Genomic DNA, 16,766 nt, shown 5'->3' with positions numbered 1-16,766 from the left:
AAACACAACCTAATCCATGTAGTGAGGCATCAATGTATACCACATAACCTACATCTCGTTCAGGAATAATTAAAACTGGAGAGGTAGTAAACCGCGTCTTTAATTCCTGAAATGATTCTTCACATTGGTTGTCCCACATAACGTAACTCCTTTCTTTGTCAATTTTGTTATTGGTGCAGCTATCAGAGAGAAATCTTGTATGAACCGTCTATAATATCCAGCTAATCCCATAAAGCTTCGTATCTCATGAACAATTTTCGGTTGATCCCAATTAAACACCGCTTCAACTTTGGAAGAATTTACTGCAATTCCTTTGTTAGAAATTACATGTCCCAAAAACTTTACTTCAACTAACCAAAATTCACATTTGGTAAATTTAGCAAATAATTGGTGTTCCCTCAAAGGCTGCAAAATGATCTTCAAGTGTTCTTTATGTTCCTTCTTGGACTTAAAGTAGATGAGAATATCATCGATGAAAATGTCGCACTGGTTAGATCCCTCTTTCCGTATGTACATGTATATGATGTGTGTGTATGTGTGTATCATGTCAAGTACGTACAGCCAGGGACGAAGGCAAAATTTCAAACCTGACTGGGCTGAACTTATCTACCGATCTAATTTTTCAGTTGAGTGCACATAGGCTTAGCCAACACCAAAGTAAAAGATTAGCAATCCCACACATTCTTAGCTTATTATGTTAATGTTGTCTATTGTAAATAATGGTGTAGGTAACAGATGATAAATCTCCAGTCATGGAGGGGCTAAACTTAGCCTCGAATTATTACGTTCAGGGATGAGGCCAGATATCTATATGGATGGGGGCATCCTAAAACAACAAAGTCAAAAATTGAAAAGCTCAAGAATTTATTAAACAAAATACTTGTGTACTTACCGATCGATAAGGTTTTTTTTCATCACAAATTGATCTAGATGAGATCGAAAAAATCTATTCATTAAGTCCATGAATGCTGCTAGGGCATTCGTTAATTCAAAAGGCATGACCAAAAATTCATAATGACCATAACAAGTTCTGAAAGCTGTCTTTGGTACATCTTCCGCCTTCACTCGAAGTTGGTGATAGCCAGAGCGAAGATCAATCTTTAAGAAGAAACAAGCATCCCTTAATTGATCAAATAAATCATCAATTCTTGGTAAAGAGTACTTATTCTTCACAGTAACTTTATTGAGTTGTCGATAATCTATACACATACGAAGAGTTCCTTTTTTCTTCTTCACAAATAGATCTGGTGCACCCCATGATGATGTACTAGGACGAATGAATCATGTCTCTTGTAGCTCCTGTAGTTATACCTTAAGCTCTTTGAGTTCTGAAGGGGTCATACGGTATGGAGGAATAGAAATTGGTGTTGTGCTAAGATATACTTCAATGGCAAACTCCACTTCTCTTTCCGGTGGTAGTTCTAACAGTTCTTCTAGAAATACATCATTGAAGTCCTTCACTATAGCAATGAATTCCATTTGCAAGTTGTTTGTAACCTCCATTGCAATACTTGTTATTAAATTCAAGTAACTGCATTCTCTTATATCCAAAATAAATTTGGGCTTAACTTTATTTCCAATTCCATGGAAACTAAATGTTTCGCCATCAGGAATCTTAATAGTCACTCTTTTCTTACCGCAATCAATTATGGCATTGAAATGCGTAAGCCAATCCATCCCTAAGATGACATCATACTCCAGCATCTCTAATATGATAAGATCAAAGACAAGTCTATGATTTAATATCTCTATGAAACAAGATTTACACAATGTATTAACTTCCACACTATTTCCCATTAGAGATCCAATAACTAAAGGAGATGACATCATTTCAGACTCCAATCCAAGAATGGATGTAAATGATGTGGAAATGAAAGATTGTGTAGCACGAGAGTCAAATAGTATTCTAGCCCATGAGTTGTAAACTAAGAATATACCTTCCACCACGGCATGATCATTTTGGTCTGGTGCAGGGTCATTTCGGTCTATCACTTGTCCAACAGCATATACTTGGCCTTAAGCTAATTGCCCTGACTTTCTAGATCATTCGAGTGCCCTTGGTCTAGTTTGTGCACATGGTCCTATTGTACATTGTGGTAGTTGATTAACTGGACCTCTTGGCTGATTTTGTTGGGGCTGATAAGGAGGACGATACTGAGGCAGTGGAGCATTGAACTGTGGTTTTGAAGCACGATATTGTAATGGTGGTGCTCGAGGTGTTGGATATGGCCGCAGTTGTGGACAATCCCTTTGATAATGTCCAGTTTGCTTACAATAATAAAGTTGTCGTGCATTCTGAGCCATCTTGTATGATCCTTGTGGTTGCTGATATATCTATGAGGACTGAATTTGGAACGCTTATTACTTTGTCCTCCACTAGAATTCCTCACCTCCCAAGCTCTCTTGCCTTCAGGAGTACTTTGTTCAACTACAAGGGCTCTTTCAACGACATCAACATATTTAGTTAGCCTCAAAATATCCACATTTTCCTTGATTGCTGGTTTCAGACCTTCCTCAAATCGTTGTACTTTATTGGCCTCATTAGGAATCATCTCAGGTGCAAAACACATTAGCTCCTCGAACCTTGCTTGGTATTCGGCCACTGTCAAGTCTCGTTGAATAAGATTCGTAAATTCTCTGCCCTTTATTGCCTTTTTAGGACTAGGAAAATATTTCTCAAGAAAATTTTTCTCAAACTCAATCCAAGTAGTTATCTCATTGTCAGGCATAACCAAGACTGATTCCCACCAATGATATGCTTGTCCCTCCGAGTAAGTACAAGCAATAATCACCCTTAGATTTTCTGGAACACATTGGTTATTCATTTTCCGCTTGATTTGGCGTAGCCATTCTTCGGCTGCCATAGGGTTCAGTTCGCCTTGAATACCGGTGGTCGCGTCTTGCGAAATTCTCCTTGAATCCTCATCACTCGATTATCTTCAGTTTCATGATCAGGTCCATGATTATTCTGAGTAGTTTCCCTTTTAGCATTTGCCACTTCTTGAATAGCAAAAATGATCCCAGCATTCCCATCAAAATCATTGTCATGTTGTTCATCTAATCCGGCCATCTTAACATAAGAAAATGAAAAAAACCACATTATTATTTAGTAAAATAGTTTTTGTCATTTATTTCTACACAACTGAACACAAAATTAAAATATATATCCATCTATACATAACTAATAAAATGATAAAACCTTTGGATTCCCACCAGTAACACACTCAATGGAAACCCAATACTTAGATACAATGTGTAATTAGTGTAATATAGGTAAATTCATTGCTCACGGTGTCAAAAGAAATTATCCATATGGATTCCGTGGTGTACACTAAAGCAATATCATGTACAAATAATAAGCTTTAGCCTAAACTGGACTAAAGCTATCATGTAGTGTTTGTCATTCAATAGATAGTCATGGAGTAAAATCTTAGATATTCCTAATAAAAATTGAAGCTTATAAATAGGTCTGGCAAACGGGTCGTGTTTGTCGTGTTCGTGTCGTTTTCATATAACACCTATTATTTTAACGGGTCATGTCGTGTCACACCCTTTATCTTAACGGGTCCTTAACAGGTTGGGTCACTTTACCCAACCCGACCCGTTATGACCTGTTAAGAAAAATATATATTTTTTCTTAAATTTGCACATATCATACATTGTCACATAAATATTACTTCAAAACATTAAAATACATTTGTCGTTTAAGTACTACATCTACACTCGAACATAAGAGTCTAATAAACAAACATCCATACACTACTAGTCTATTACAAAATATTAAATTTGCAAGGATATGCAAAATGAAAGAGTTTTTGTTTTCAAGGTTGTGAAGCCTTTCTCAAAAGTTTAAACCTTGCCAATGGAACTCAAAGCTTGCATGTTATTCCTTTTACAAAATCCTCAATTTTCATCAATCATCATGACATAAGATTTTGTGGTATCCACTAGTGTAAATATTTTAAATTAAAGATCGAGTTCATTCATTGTATTCATATAGGGTCAAGAAGTGTAGCTGTAAAAAATTATCAAACTCGGAGTTAAAATAACTGTTAAATCGTGATTTTTCGTTGATAACTGTCGAAAAGTTTTGTCCCGTTACTTGATCTCTGAATGTTTGTTTTTTGCAATTTTTGGTGTATGCGATCTCAAAGTATATACAAACATGTTTGACAGTTGGATCATTGAAACCAGTTTCGTAGAATGTGTATCCCATCAAAACAATAGATACACTAACACTTCAGAGTTTATTCATACTTTCATTAAGTATAATGTCAGATTTTGTGGTATCTACTAGTGTAAATATTTCAAATTGAAGATCGAGTTCATTCATTGTATTCGTATAGGGTCAAGGACTTTAGTTGTAAAAAATCATCAAAATCAAAGTTAAAATAACCATCGTAATTTTTTGTTGATAACCGTCGAAAAGTTTTGTCCCGTTATTTAATCTCTGAATGTTTGTTTTTGCGATTTTTGACGTATGCGATCTTGAAGCATATAGAAACAAGTTTGACGATTGGATCGTTGAAATTAGTTTCGTAGAATGAGTAGCCCATCAAAATGATAGATTCACTAACACTTAGAGTTTATTTATACTTTCATTAAGTATAACATAAAATTTTGTGATATCCACTAGTGTAAATATTTTAAATTGAAAATCGAATTCATATAAGGTCAAGGAGTGTAGCTGTAGAAAATCATCAAAATTAAAGTTAAAATAACCGTTAAATCATGATTTTTTGTTGATAACCGTCGAAAAGTTTTGTCACGTTACTTAATCTCTTATGTTTTTTTTTTGCAATTTTTGGCATATGTGATCTCGAAGTATATACAAACATGTTTGACTGTTGGATCGTTGAAACTGGTTTCGTAGAATGCGTATCCCATCAAAACAATAGATTCACTAACATGTAAAAGTTTATTCATACTTTCATTAAGTATAACATAAGATTTTGTGGTATCCACAAGTGTAAATATTTTAAATTGAAGATCAAGTTCATTCATTGTATTCATATTGGGTCAAGGAGTGTAGCTGTAAAAAAATCATCAAAATTGGAGTTAAAATAACCGTTAAATCGTGATTTTTCGTTGATAACTGTCGAAAAGTTTTGTCCCATTACTTGATCTCTGAATGTTTGTTTTTTGTGATTTTTTGCTGATGCTATCTTGAAGCATATACAAACAAGTTTGATGGTTGGATCGTGGAAATTAGTTTCGTAGAATTCGTAATTTCGTATTCCATCAAATTCAATGGTGTGTGTGTGTATATATATATATATATATATATGTATGTTTATTAAGTAGATTTAAATTTATTTATTTTGTACATATAAACTTAAGAAATTGAATGGTATGTATATTTAAACCAATCCAATGGTCACCAATTTTTAATATTTAATTTAATATATATATATATATATATATAATTCTTATAATTTTTAGGGGTATAAAATTGTTAAATTAACATATATAATTATTATAGTATTTTTTTTTAGGGTTATAAAATTATAAAATTAATACTTTTTTTATTGTGTATCGTGTTACCCACGTATATACCCGAACAACCCGTTAAATGGTAGAACCATGAGGAATTGCCAGACCTACTTATAAACATCTTGCATGAGCAATGATCTACTAAGAAGATCTTTGTACTTATTTAGAGCGTATGAGTATGGAAAATTATTTAGTACACGGTAGAAAATGTAATAATGAACGTAAAGATCTGTAAGAAATTTAAAAAAAATAAAATAAAACAGAGATTGACTTTACTTATAGAATAAGCTGATATACGAAGTCAAATCACAACAGCATTAAGCTTTAAAAGAAAAAGATTAGAACTAAGTTGAGATGATTAAACAAGAAATCATTTCTCCACTTTAATTTTTTTTTTTAACAACTTACAATATATGTTACTTGAGTATCAGATTAAGATATGTAAACCTAAAAGCAAACATAGCCAGGACCAATTCGAGAACTAAACTATACATGCTACAGTAAATTCCAACTGAAAACTACAGACTTTTTATATAGAATCAAACCAATGAAATCCAATTTTTTTTTTTTTTTTTTTTTTTTTTTTTTTGTCATTCATTAGAGTCCAATCATGTAATTCCAGTAACCACATATATATACATACATATATATATATATATATATATATATATTTTTTTTTCAAGTAAGTAACATTGCAATGTGTCCTTTGTATTATCAAACAGAGAGTATACATATACATATACATACCACATATATATATATATACATACATATATATATATATATATATATATATATTTTATTTTTTTTCAAGTAAGTAACATTGCAATGTGTCCTTTGTATTATCAAACAGAGAGTATACATATACATATACATACATATATATATATATATATATATATATATATTTTTTTATATAAGTACCAAAGAAATATCTAGTTAGAAACACACATATTATATATGTGTTTGTGTTTTTTGGGTGATATGTGTGTGTGTAAGAGATCTCATTTTCTTTTTAAAAAAATGGAAACTAGTTTTAGAGCCCACTCCACATTATACACGTCTCATTCATAAGACTGACATCATTTTCTTCTTCTTGCTCTACGATTCCTGCTGAACAAAATCAAATTGATTGTGATAGAACTGTTAGTAAAATTACCCCTCTGAGCCGATAACTAATTATTATGTTGATGTTAAAATATTTGGTAAATCCTTTGGTAATTTTCATTTTTTTGGGTCAAAATATGGTAATTTTCAGAAGCAGACAATTCAGATTAATAGCACTGTAGCTTATATAGTTAAAAAAAAAAAAAATGAATGCAAGCAAGCAAACTTGATTTGGCCAACATCTGAATGCATTTTGCATCTAATTCACCAGTGTTGATTGTTCAGTTAGGGTGCCTAATTCCCTTCTCTCCTTTGCCTTACTACTCCCAATTTCCATGTACCTTACATGCATTTGCTTGCTGATATTACACGTCGTTGGTTTCCAGGATCAACCTGATGATGTAGTTCCTCCTCTTGTGGCTGGGAGCTGTGAGGCAGAGTTGTTGTAGCCAATCACTTGGAAAAAGATATTAGGAAAATGGCTGAAGATTCGATTGGCGATGATTCTGTTGACTCACATGTGGAGGTTCAGAAACCCTAAAAAGAATGTTGGGATAATGTCGTGATCGAAACTATTGGGATGAATAATTTTGGACATGTATGCAAACATATCGGCATGAAATAATTGATGATTAAAAATCCAATTATTCATGATTTTCCCTCATCTCTCCATTCGTTTCACATAAATTTTTCCAACATTCTTCTTAACTAAATAGAAAAAGGAAAAGTTGGGACGCCTATGACCAAAAGGAAACAGTTTTAGAATTGGATTCAGCTTCCAAAATTCTTAAGAATTTAAAATATATAAATATCTGTGCGTGCTTTTGCATCTATTATTCACTATTGCTGCTAACCTTCTATATTTTCCTTTTGATCGTCTGGTGACTTGCGATATGGAAGTCGTCCATCACCAGATGAGCCAGAATTTTTATATGGAAGTCGTCCATCACCAGATGAGCCAGAATTTTTACTGTCACGTTAATCCACTTGACACACAAGTACTAGACCCCCTCGGCCATCACGAGCAATATTCTCCTTGGGTTCCACTTGAAATCTACTTCGAAGTCTCCAGAAACTACAGCTTCTTCGACCGCGATCTCTCACAAGACGGAACCCTAACCCTGGTGCACCAATCTGAAGTGCAAGTCAGAAGTTACGAAGGCAAAAGAATTGATGCGTACTGGTTTGATACCCGAAACGAATACGTCAGACCCTATCTTTCTCAGGTGTTGTCCTTTCTTAAAATTCATGAGGACATGCACAGTGATATAGTGGAGACGATTGTAGACAGGGGTATCCAAATCAGAAACTTGGATTCCAAGAAAGGTCCTAAAGTCCTGCGTATGAGGGTTGGTATAAAAAAATACCATCACTGGATTCGTTGTGAGTATTGTTCTAAAGAAAAACAACTCAAACAGGGATGCGCTGATCAAGAAGACGCTAAAGAGGGTTAGAGTGGTGGCTGATGCTGATGATGTTAATGAGGTAGAGAGAGGCCGAGGAAGAAAAAGACGACGCGTAGTGCGTGAAAGTGAGGTTTGCTCTATTTGTTTGGAAGAGTTTGTTGTAGGATTAGAGGATTTGAGGTCCATGCCTTGCACGCATGTGTTTCATGAAAACTGCATATGGAGATGGTTCGAACGGAGTCACCGTAATTGCCCTATCTGCCGCTTCGAGATTTTTATTGAACGTGGATCACAAAACGAAGGCGACATTAGGGTTTAAGCTATTCTAGTTAGCTGTTTTAATTGATACTTCGTTTTATTGTAATTTTGTACAAAATATATCATTGGTTGCATTCTTCTAAATATAAGGATGAATTTTCTGGACATGGTTAGTTATGTCAAAGTATTCATTCTATGTGTGTATAGAGGGTTCGTATTCAGGGACAAACATTTTGACAATTAATGTTTACACTATTTGTGATCCATTATATTACCTAACATCGTAAAGTCCTCGTTAAGAGTGGTGTACAAGTTTATTAATCACTAAATGGCATTAAGAAATTAAACTGTAATAAAGAAATTAGGAGAAAATAAAAGAAGAAAAGATGTTATCGGGCTGTTGGAAGCAGAATGTGAGGCTTCCATAGATTAAATTAGCGGACCTTCACTCTTGAGAGTCTTCATAATTCTCATCCGAGGTTAAAAAAAAAAAATCTTCCTCTTGGTTCAATTGCAAACCCATACTGAGGTTTGACTGTACGGTACACTTGGCCATAGAGACACAACAGAAGTTATGATAGGAACAAAGCCATAGAGAAAAGACAAGAAGTAATTGTATATATAATCCACTTTTGTTTCGGTTATTGTTTTCGAAAGAACAATAACTTAATTTTGTAAACCAAAACAAACTAAATTGCAGTTCTATGGCTTCAGAGACTCACATTGAGGTTATAAGCTATTCTGTTTCCGGGGCCTATTCTCTTCTGTCAATCCAGTAGAGGGAATTCCACGTTCTTCTGCAATCTCTTGTAGGTGAGAGGTGTTACTTGAGTTCCACCCGCCAATGATTAACAAAAGATCTAGCTGTTCCTCAACGAGCTGGTACATTGCATCTCTTGTCGCTCCTGTAAAAGGAACACATAAATTTTCAAAAAATGTACGCAAACTATAAACTAGCTTCACAAAGGGTATGCACGTTGCTGTTGCTGTGGGGTATTAGAATAATAAACACAATCTTACAAGAAGATAAAACGCAAAGCATGGTTACAAGTTATTCCGTGGCACACCAACTTCATAAAAATCTAAACCTAACCAGAAAAAACCATGACTAGGGAAAGAACTTACCTGAGTAGCATCACATATTGTGTTGAAGCTCACAAAGTGGTCATTGACATTTTCTACTCCATGCTTATGCCTCATGGTCTTCTCTACTAATATTCCTGTTAGATTGCAGATGCAATCAATAATTTCCTCTAATAATCTGTTCACTGCAGATGGACCAATCTCTTCGGTTTCCCCCTAAAGCGTTGTTGTCTGATTTGCAATCCCAACTTCTACCAGGTCTCTGCCTGGATCATGTAAGATATTTCTTAAATCATAAGAACAACAACAAGACATTAGGATTACGGATTTAATAAACTAAATTGCAATAAATCAATTGTAGTTAACTTATCTTTAGAATACGGAAGACATGGCTGTTGTGGATGACAAATGAGAGTCTTCAAACGGTGGTGTTCCAGTAATAATAGGGTTGTAGAACATGTGTATTAGGAAAGTAGGGACATCCTTAATATAGTGATTAGGGTTACTCTAAAACCGCCTATTATAGTTAATAGAGAGATATACCAAATCATTATTAAATCAAAATGTTGTCCCACCAAGGCATGTATATATAGTATGTCTTAATTAAGGTTCCAAATGGTCGACTAAAGTATCTTCAAGTAATTTTTTTTCTCATAATAATTGACAACTCAAGATCAGTCTTACATTCTCCCACTTTGAGTGTCAATAACAACATTTTGATTACAGCAAGAATCATGGTGATCACTGAACCAATGTTACTGCAGCTATCTCTCAAAAGACAACCATTACTCAAACTGAATGCAGAACTATACAAATCGAAATGCATATCTTTCTACATTTGTGCTATATAATCACATGCGCATTCAATCCAAGCATACAGTTCCACTAACCAAAATGAACTCTAGCATGGTTCCTTGCATGAATTTCTATCAACTTAAACAATCTAATATAAGAATAAGAGAACAAGTAAAATACAAAATACTGTTTACAAAATTAGGATCTCTCATTAGAACTTATGAACAAAAGTTTAAACAAAATTTACTCTTAAACTATCAGCCATTAACACTTCAATTTTTCCAAACAAAAGGCTAGCTTTACTCTCACTGGCTATAAAAGGGTCAAACACTTCAATTTTTTTTTTTTTTTTTTTTTAAACAAAAGGCAAGCTTTTACTCCACTGATTAAAAGAGTCAAAATTTTGTAAATGCCTATACCATGGAACAAATACCTTTTGAATACTCCCACTAGTAAAGCATTAGTTGGGATATACAATTATAGAATTTGTGAGCTCAAAACACATTTAAAAAATTTTGAGCCTCAACTTTATTCCAAATAACTATAGAGAAGTGGTTATTGTGACTAAAAACTGCACAAAAGAGTTAGTAAATTTTGCTCATCAGGCATTTAATAGAAATAAAACTTTAATTGAACGTTTTATGATTGCAACAATAACATATAATTCCATAATTATCTTTGGATAGAAACTAATTATATTAGGTTTGCATAGCCAAAACATGAAATATATGAGCAAACGTATATAGCTTCAACACTACTTTTGAGCAGATGAAGTATATACAATCTTGTCAATTTCATGCTTCACTATACATTGATTATAGTTGGACTGAATTAAGAAAAAAAAAAACATAACTTGAGCAGATTAATTATCCATAAATAAGATATAAACCATAAGCTCAATTTCTTGAACAACAACACAAGAATTAATAAGCAAAACAGTTTTGAGTAGAATATGCTCATTAACCCTTACTGGATGGTACTTACCAGTTCAATATTGATAAGTAGCAATAGTGATTCAAGGCAAAATGATCTCTAAGACTATGTGGTTGCAAATTTCCTGTAAAGTTAGTTCGCAAGTAACAAAATTGAGCTGATGAGGGAAGGAAATGGTCAGAGAAAAGTTCATTTCATTTTGGACTGTTTAAAATTACCATTTTTTTTAATGCTACTATGTCCACCCCATTGTCTTATTTCCCACCACCCTATTTTCCCACCTGTAACTAAAGGGAGGAAAAGAACAAAGCTATTTCCACACCAAACATTCCTAAGATAGCCTAAACGGTCCAGTATTGTTTTTTTCCTTGAATCCACCCATTATTCCCTTCATTAAAAACTCAATATTGATGAATTTATTGGTAAGTTGATCGTTCCTCAATTTCCCATCCTTTTAGATATGTAAATTGCCTTCAGGTATCTAATTAAAACAAACAAATAAAACCAGATACAAATAATCTTTTGCTCTATGAAGACCCACTTTCATAAGCTTTTTATGGTTTATTAAACTCTCATCTCTTTGTCTCTTTCGTCATTTGTCGACCAAATCACAGAACCCATCTGAAGAGTATCTAAACTGTTACTTGTCCTACTACAGACAAACCCTAATTTTTAATTTGTTCTATTGTTCTTACTATTTGTGTCTATATCACGAATGTTTTCTTAAATTCAAAGAATTGAATATAATCTTTGCTCAATCAAAGATCAATATTAGACGCGATCTGAGGTGGAAGGAAACAATAACTTAAACCTTGAGTCTTTCACTTGGTTATGAGTTGGGTTGGGTTGTGAGAAGTGGTGCGGTGCCGGAGAGAGACAAAAACACTTTCTTTACATTTTACCTATGTCCTTCTATGTAATTTTTCAATCGTGTAAGCTTGTCATTATAACTTTCATAAAAAAAGTGGGTTCGATAATAAGACAATAAGGTAAACATAATAGCACTTTTTTTAAGTAGTTTGAAAATCAACAATTAGATGTCAAAAACTAAATCAGCCCAAAATCGCAAAAGCCCAACAGAATGCTTAAGATGTGTGGACTAGGGTTATTCATTATAAGTGGCCCAATCCGGAAGAACAAAAAAAGTGAAAAAGAATACCTGGAAAAGAGGGGCATTCCGAGAATTGAACTCGGGACCTCTCGCACCCTAAGCGAGAATCATACCACTAGACCAAATGCCCTATTTCACGAAATGTTCTACTAAATTAAATTTTATACTTGGTGAATCATACCACGCATATTCTTCGCTCTCTATCCTGAAATGTGGAAATAATGCGTTATTGTTAAGCAAAAGAAACTCACTACGAGTTCACCCAAAAAAATAAAAAAAAATCACTACAAAAGCAACTATGACCAATTTAAACCATAATATTGATAGCTCATTATGAGGCTGAGCCTACCTGATCTCCCTTAGTGTATATAATGGGTTAATTATACTAATGTCTACTTAGGTTTAATATGTTTTTATAAAATCCCCTCACGTTTAAAATATAACACTAGCCTCCTTTGAGGTTCTAATTTTCTTTCACATAATCCCTTTAGTGCTGACATCACCTTAAAATATTTTCTTAAAGACAAATTTGTCCTTGTTTTTGTGACAACCCCTTCCAAATTTTACGTTTTTATTAATTTTTAAAAGCGTGAATTTACAAAAATGCCCTAAATGCAAAGATTTTGACTAACATTGACCATCATCTAGAGAGACGTATGAATTATTCTTTTAGCATATCCTTGTAGTACTCGTTGGTGCGAACGCATAGGCGAAAGTCGTTTGCGAGTCTGGATTATAACGGTATAGTTATGGACGTTTGAAGTTGGTTATTGAGAGTTAGTTAAAAGATTAAGAAGGACCAATTAGATGAAAAAGAAGAAAAGGGCAGCAGCCTAATCAGAAATCAGAAAGAAAAAAAAAAGGGGGGTGGGGGGGGGGGGGGGGGGGGAGGGAAGCTGGGAGCTTTTCCCGTGGGTTTTCCTTCCGTACACCTCCACGACCACCCATCTTCCAAGGCCGATTCCGGTCAACTCCAATGGAGTTTTTTGACGCCACCACCACCATCTTGAAGCTCTCATTCCCCTCTACAAAATCCACCCAAGAACCACTTTGATTAACCTCTGTATGTGGCGGTTTGAGGCCACGAAAATTGATGGTTCTCACGGTGCCTCGGCCACCCTTTTTGATTTTTTTCCGGCAAAATGGCAAAACGATGACCAATGCCACCACTTGGGCTTTGTATCCCATCATCCCAGGAGAAAATTCCAACCAACCTTGACCTCGTTGGTCCACCGTAGACGATGAATCGACGCCGAGAAGTTTTAGTCACCACCGTCTTTGTGGGCAAAATTGACCATCTTCTGTCCACTTTTGGACTTCATAGCAGGTATGAAAGTTGCTCCACTCACTGAGAGCTTCATTTTTGTGAAGTTTGAGAATTTTTGGAAATAGTTGGATTTTCCGACGAGTCAGGGCGGCCGACCGACACCCATGGTGGCGCGTGTGGTGGTGCGTGGCCAGTGGGCCGCCAATGCTATTTTTAGGCTATGTCGAATGTCTTGATTTCAGTTTTGATATTTGAATGACGTAGGTTGATTATTGGAACCTAAATTCGTTACGACACGTTACTTGATAAAAATGTGAATCAACGATCCGACCGTTGGATCGTCACCAAACTTGGATACATTATAATATGTAATATTTAAAGATCATAGGAATTTATGGATCGGGAATCTAGCGTACGGATCTTCCCGAATTGGATTTGTAAGTTAGTAAAATAAATGTTAACCGCCACTTGGTTTTGGGCAATTGGCGGAGATTCGACCATTGGATCGTAATGAAATTTTTAATATGTTATTCTAGAAGCACATTGTGGATCTTTGGGAGTTGCGGATTGGAAATCTGATATGCAGATCTTCCGAATCGAGTTATACAGGGTTGTGGACCTTAAACTATTTTAGAATATCCTTGAGGGTGTGCCTTATGCGAATTATGTATTCTATTGATAAGAGTTATGAGATGTGATTCGAAAATTGATATAGGCGCCAATCGTTCGGGACGCTTCGATGTGCGTGCTAGTGAATCATAGCGTGGACTTCATGTGAGTGGATCTTTTCCTTCTTATCATATGTATATAATTGATAGTTCCACAAATGTTTCTAAATTGATTTATGCATGTCGCATGCAAATAATTAATGTGAACTACGAATGGCTTGATCCCTGTTTAGGGTACGTAGGCAGTCTAACGAGACGTTGGATGCAGCCATATAATAAATGAGACTAAATAATTGGGAAAATAGCCTTGTTGGGGAATTGAGCAATGTGAGGGAGATTGGTGAAAAATGTGAGATTTAACCTTATGTTTTGGTGGTGAAATGTTGGTTATAAATCAATGTATGAAGAATCAAGAAATTGAAGTAAGGAAACATAAGTAATGATAGTTAATTAAACTAGTGTCTAGTTGAGCTTATCACCGATAATTATTCCCAAAACTAAGTAGTTTAGAAGTGAAGCGTTACAGATTAAGCATTTCACTCTATGTTATATTATATATATTTGGAAGCACTATGAAATGTTTGGGTTTAGATTGTATCATGGCATATTCATATGTATATTACCTGAATCTAATTATTGTGAATGCTTTGAAGTGCCAAATGACGCTGCGGACGCTCAGGTAAGATTCAGGTAAGTACACTTTGATGATAATGATGGTAGTGAGTACGATTGTGTTGAGATATGTTAGAGCTCATAAACCTGCACCCCGGTGTTAGTGCTCCGACCCATGGCCAGGGCTTAGCCTTCATGTGATCGTTCACCTCATGCACCACACGCTTACCTTAGATCCAAGGTACCTCCAGCCTGTCGTACATACCACTTTAGGTGATTCCGACTCGTAGGTGACTTGCGATACTTCGCACAGCCTTCACGTGATCGTAGCACTTGAGCGTATTTATTTACACCTAGCCTATCATACAGACCATTTTAGGTGGTTCCGACTTGTGTGTAGGAATTGATTGACGAGCTATATATGCTAGCAATGATTGATGAGATATGTGATGAGATATGAATAAGTCGTACAGGTCACTATAGGTGACTCTGACTTATATGTGCTAGCAATCAAGGTCTAAAATATTGCTGATATCGGAAATATCGGTAGTCCCAAAACACTGAAATTTCGATGGAAATATCGGGATATTATCGATATCGATAAAAATTGAATAAAAACCACGGAAATTGTAAGAAAAACTTGGAAATTTTTATTGAAACTTTGCAGGATGTTTATTTAGTCAATTATCTATTAGTTTATCATAAAAAATTGGAAGGAAATGCATTGCATGATGGATTTAACTGATTTAAGTTGATTATATAACGAGTTGGCAAACATTGTGAGTGTAGAAAATATGTAGTAATTAATGAAAGAAGTTTAAACACACCATAATCATTTATACATAATGAATTAGTATAATAATTTACACTTTATACATTGCATGGTAAGATACATAAGTGACTTAGTACCACATGGAGTTCCTATGAGGTTTAAAATTTTCACTATCTTCATCATCTCTATGTGTAGAGTAAGTGTATTGTGAAGAGTAGTCATCAAATGATAAATCCCCAAAATAGTTTTGCATGTAATTGTTAGCATGCCATCCATATGGATCCGAGATTGGTTGACGTTGTCCATAAGCAAAATCATTTGAAGATTGAGTCTCGGATTCTTTCCATGAGTCGCTCGATTCCATCCCAACAAGAATGAGATATGAAGGGTAAGGAAATGGTTGGCTATGAGTATAACCATAGTTACTACTTCTCACTCCAACAGAGTCCGAAGTTATAGATAACGAGTCATCTTCTTGACTTGACAAAGTCCCCTTGCCCTTTTCTCTACGAGTATAGTCCTTCCCTATGGCACCAATTCCTAGTCCTACCCACCTACTGCCATGGTCCTCATCCTGTGTTGCATGCGTGAAGTTTGCCTCACCAGTGAAGGGGCTCATAAATCCAGGAGGTTGTCCAACATAGTTTCCATATCCACCACTACCTCCAGTTCCACTATATCCTTCATCATTCCTACCTCCGATGGTAGGTGAGTCTCCTGATCTTGTACTAGAGCTATCATTAGTATCAGCAAGATATTGTGGTTGTGTAGGATTGGAAGAAGGTGGAATTCCAGTGTTTCTTGGTCTTGTGTGCAAAAGTTCTTCGAAAGAGTCAGCGCTGCTAGATCCCACCTCCTTCTCTAATACTCTTTCTACATTTATCCCTTCATTACGTGCTTCTTCAGCAACTCTTAGAGCTGGGTTGTCTTCATCATCATCTAAATGAAGAAGTCTAATCCATCGATAAAGTTGGTTACCTTCTGTATCATCATTTTCAACAACAATATCAAACACATCTAGTGGGTCACCACGGTCGACATGATCTATTTCTGCTTCCTTATCTCGAATTTGAAGCTTCATGTTGTAGTAGCAATAAACTAATTTTTTCAACCTAGTATGAGCCAACCTATTTCTTTGCTTTGTGTGTATGAGTGCAAATGTACTCCAATTTCTTTCACAAGCAGATGAGGAAGCTGTTTGTGATAATACTTTGATTGCTAACTTTCTCACAGTTGGTGCATCAGTCCTATACATGATCCA

At 35.0% G+C, this 16,766-nt stretch overlaps 1 protein-coding gene and 1 non-coding gene across 2 annotated transcripts; both read right to left on the bottom strand.

Annotated features, from left to right (window-relative positions):
• Nucleotides 1-787: 787 nt before the first annotated feature.
• Nucleotides 788-3,070, bottom strand: LOC137744368 (uncharacterized). Its single transcript, XM_068484199.1, has 4 exons — nt 2,888-3,070; nt 2,110-2,765; nt 1,312-1,732; nt 788-826 (listed from the first exon to the last, which is right to left on the bottom strand). The coding sequence occupies exons 1-4, from the start codon at nt 3,068-3,070 to the stop codon at nt 788-790; spliced, it is 1,299 nt and encodes a 432-aa protein (XP_068340300.1).
• Nucleotides 3,071-12,244: 9,174 nt separating this feature from the next.
• On the bottom strand, nt 12,245-12,316 carry TRNAP-AGG (transfer RNA proline (anticodon AGG)). Its single transcript has one exon. It is a non-coding gene; the product is annotated as a tRNA-Pro (tRNA).
• Nucleotides 12,317-16,766: the final 4,450 nt, after the last annotated feature.

This window comes from Pyrus communis, chromosome 9 (assembly GCF_963583255.1).
Source record: "Pyrus communis chromosome 9, drPyrComm1.1, whole genome shotgun sequence".
NCBI lineage: Eukaryota > Viridiplantae > Streptophyta > Magnoliopsida > Rosales > Rosaceae > Pyrus > Pyrus communis.
This window is presented reverse-complemented; position numbering and strand designations above follow the sequence as displayed.

Coding starts and splice junctions, on each gene's coding strand:
- LOC137744368 (XM_068484199.1), bottom strand. CDS start 3,070: ATGGCCGGATTAGATGAACAACATGACAATGATTTTGATGGGAATGCT. Junction 2,766..2,887: donor TTCGCAAGACGCGACCACCG/GTATTCAAGGCG, acceptor ACTTACTCGGAG/GGACAAGCATATCATTGGTG. Junction 1,733..2,109: donor AAAATCAGCCAAGAGGTCCA/GTTAATCAACTA, acceptor ATTAAATCATAG/ACTTGTCTTTGATCTTATCA.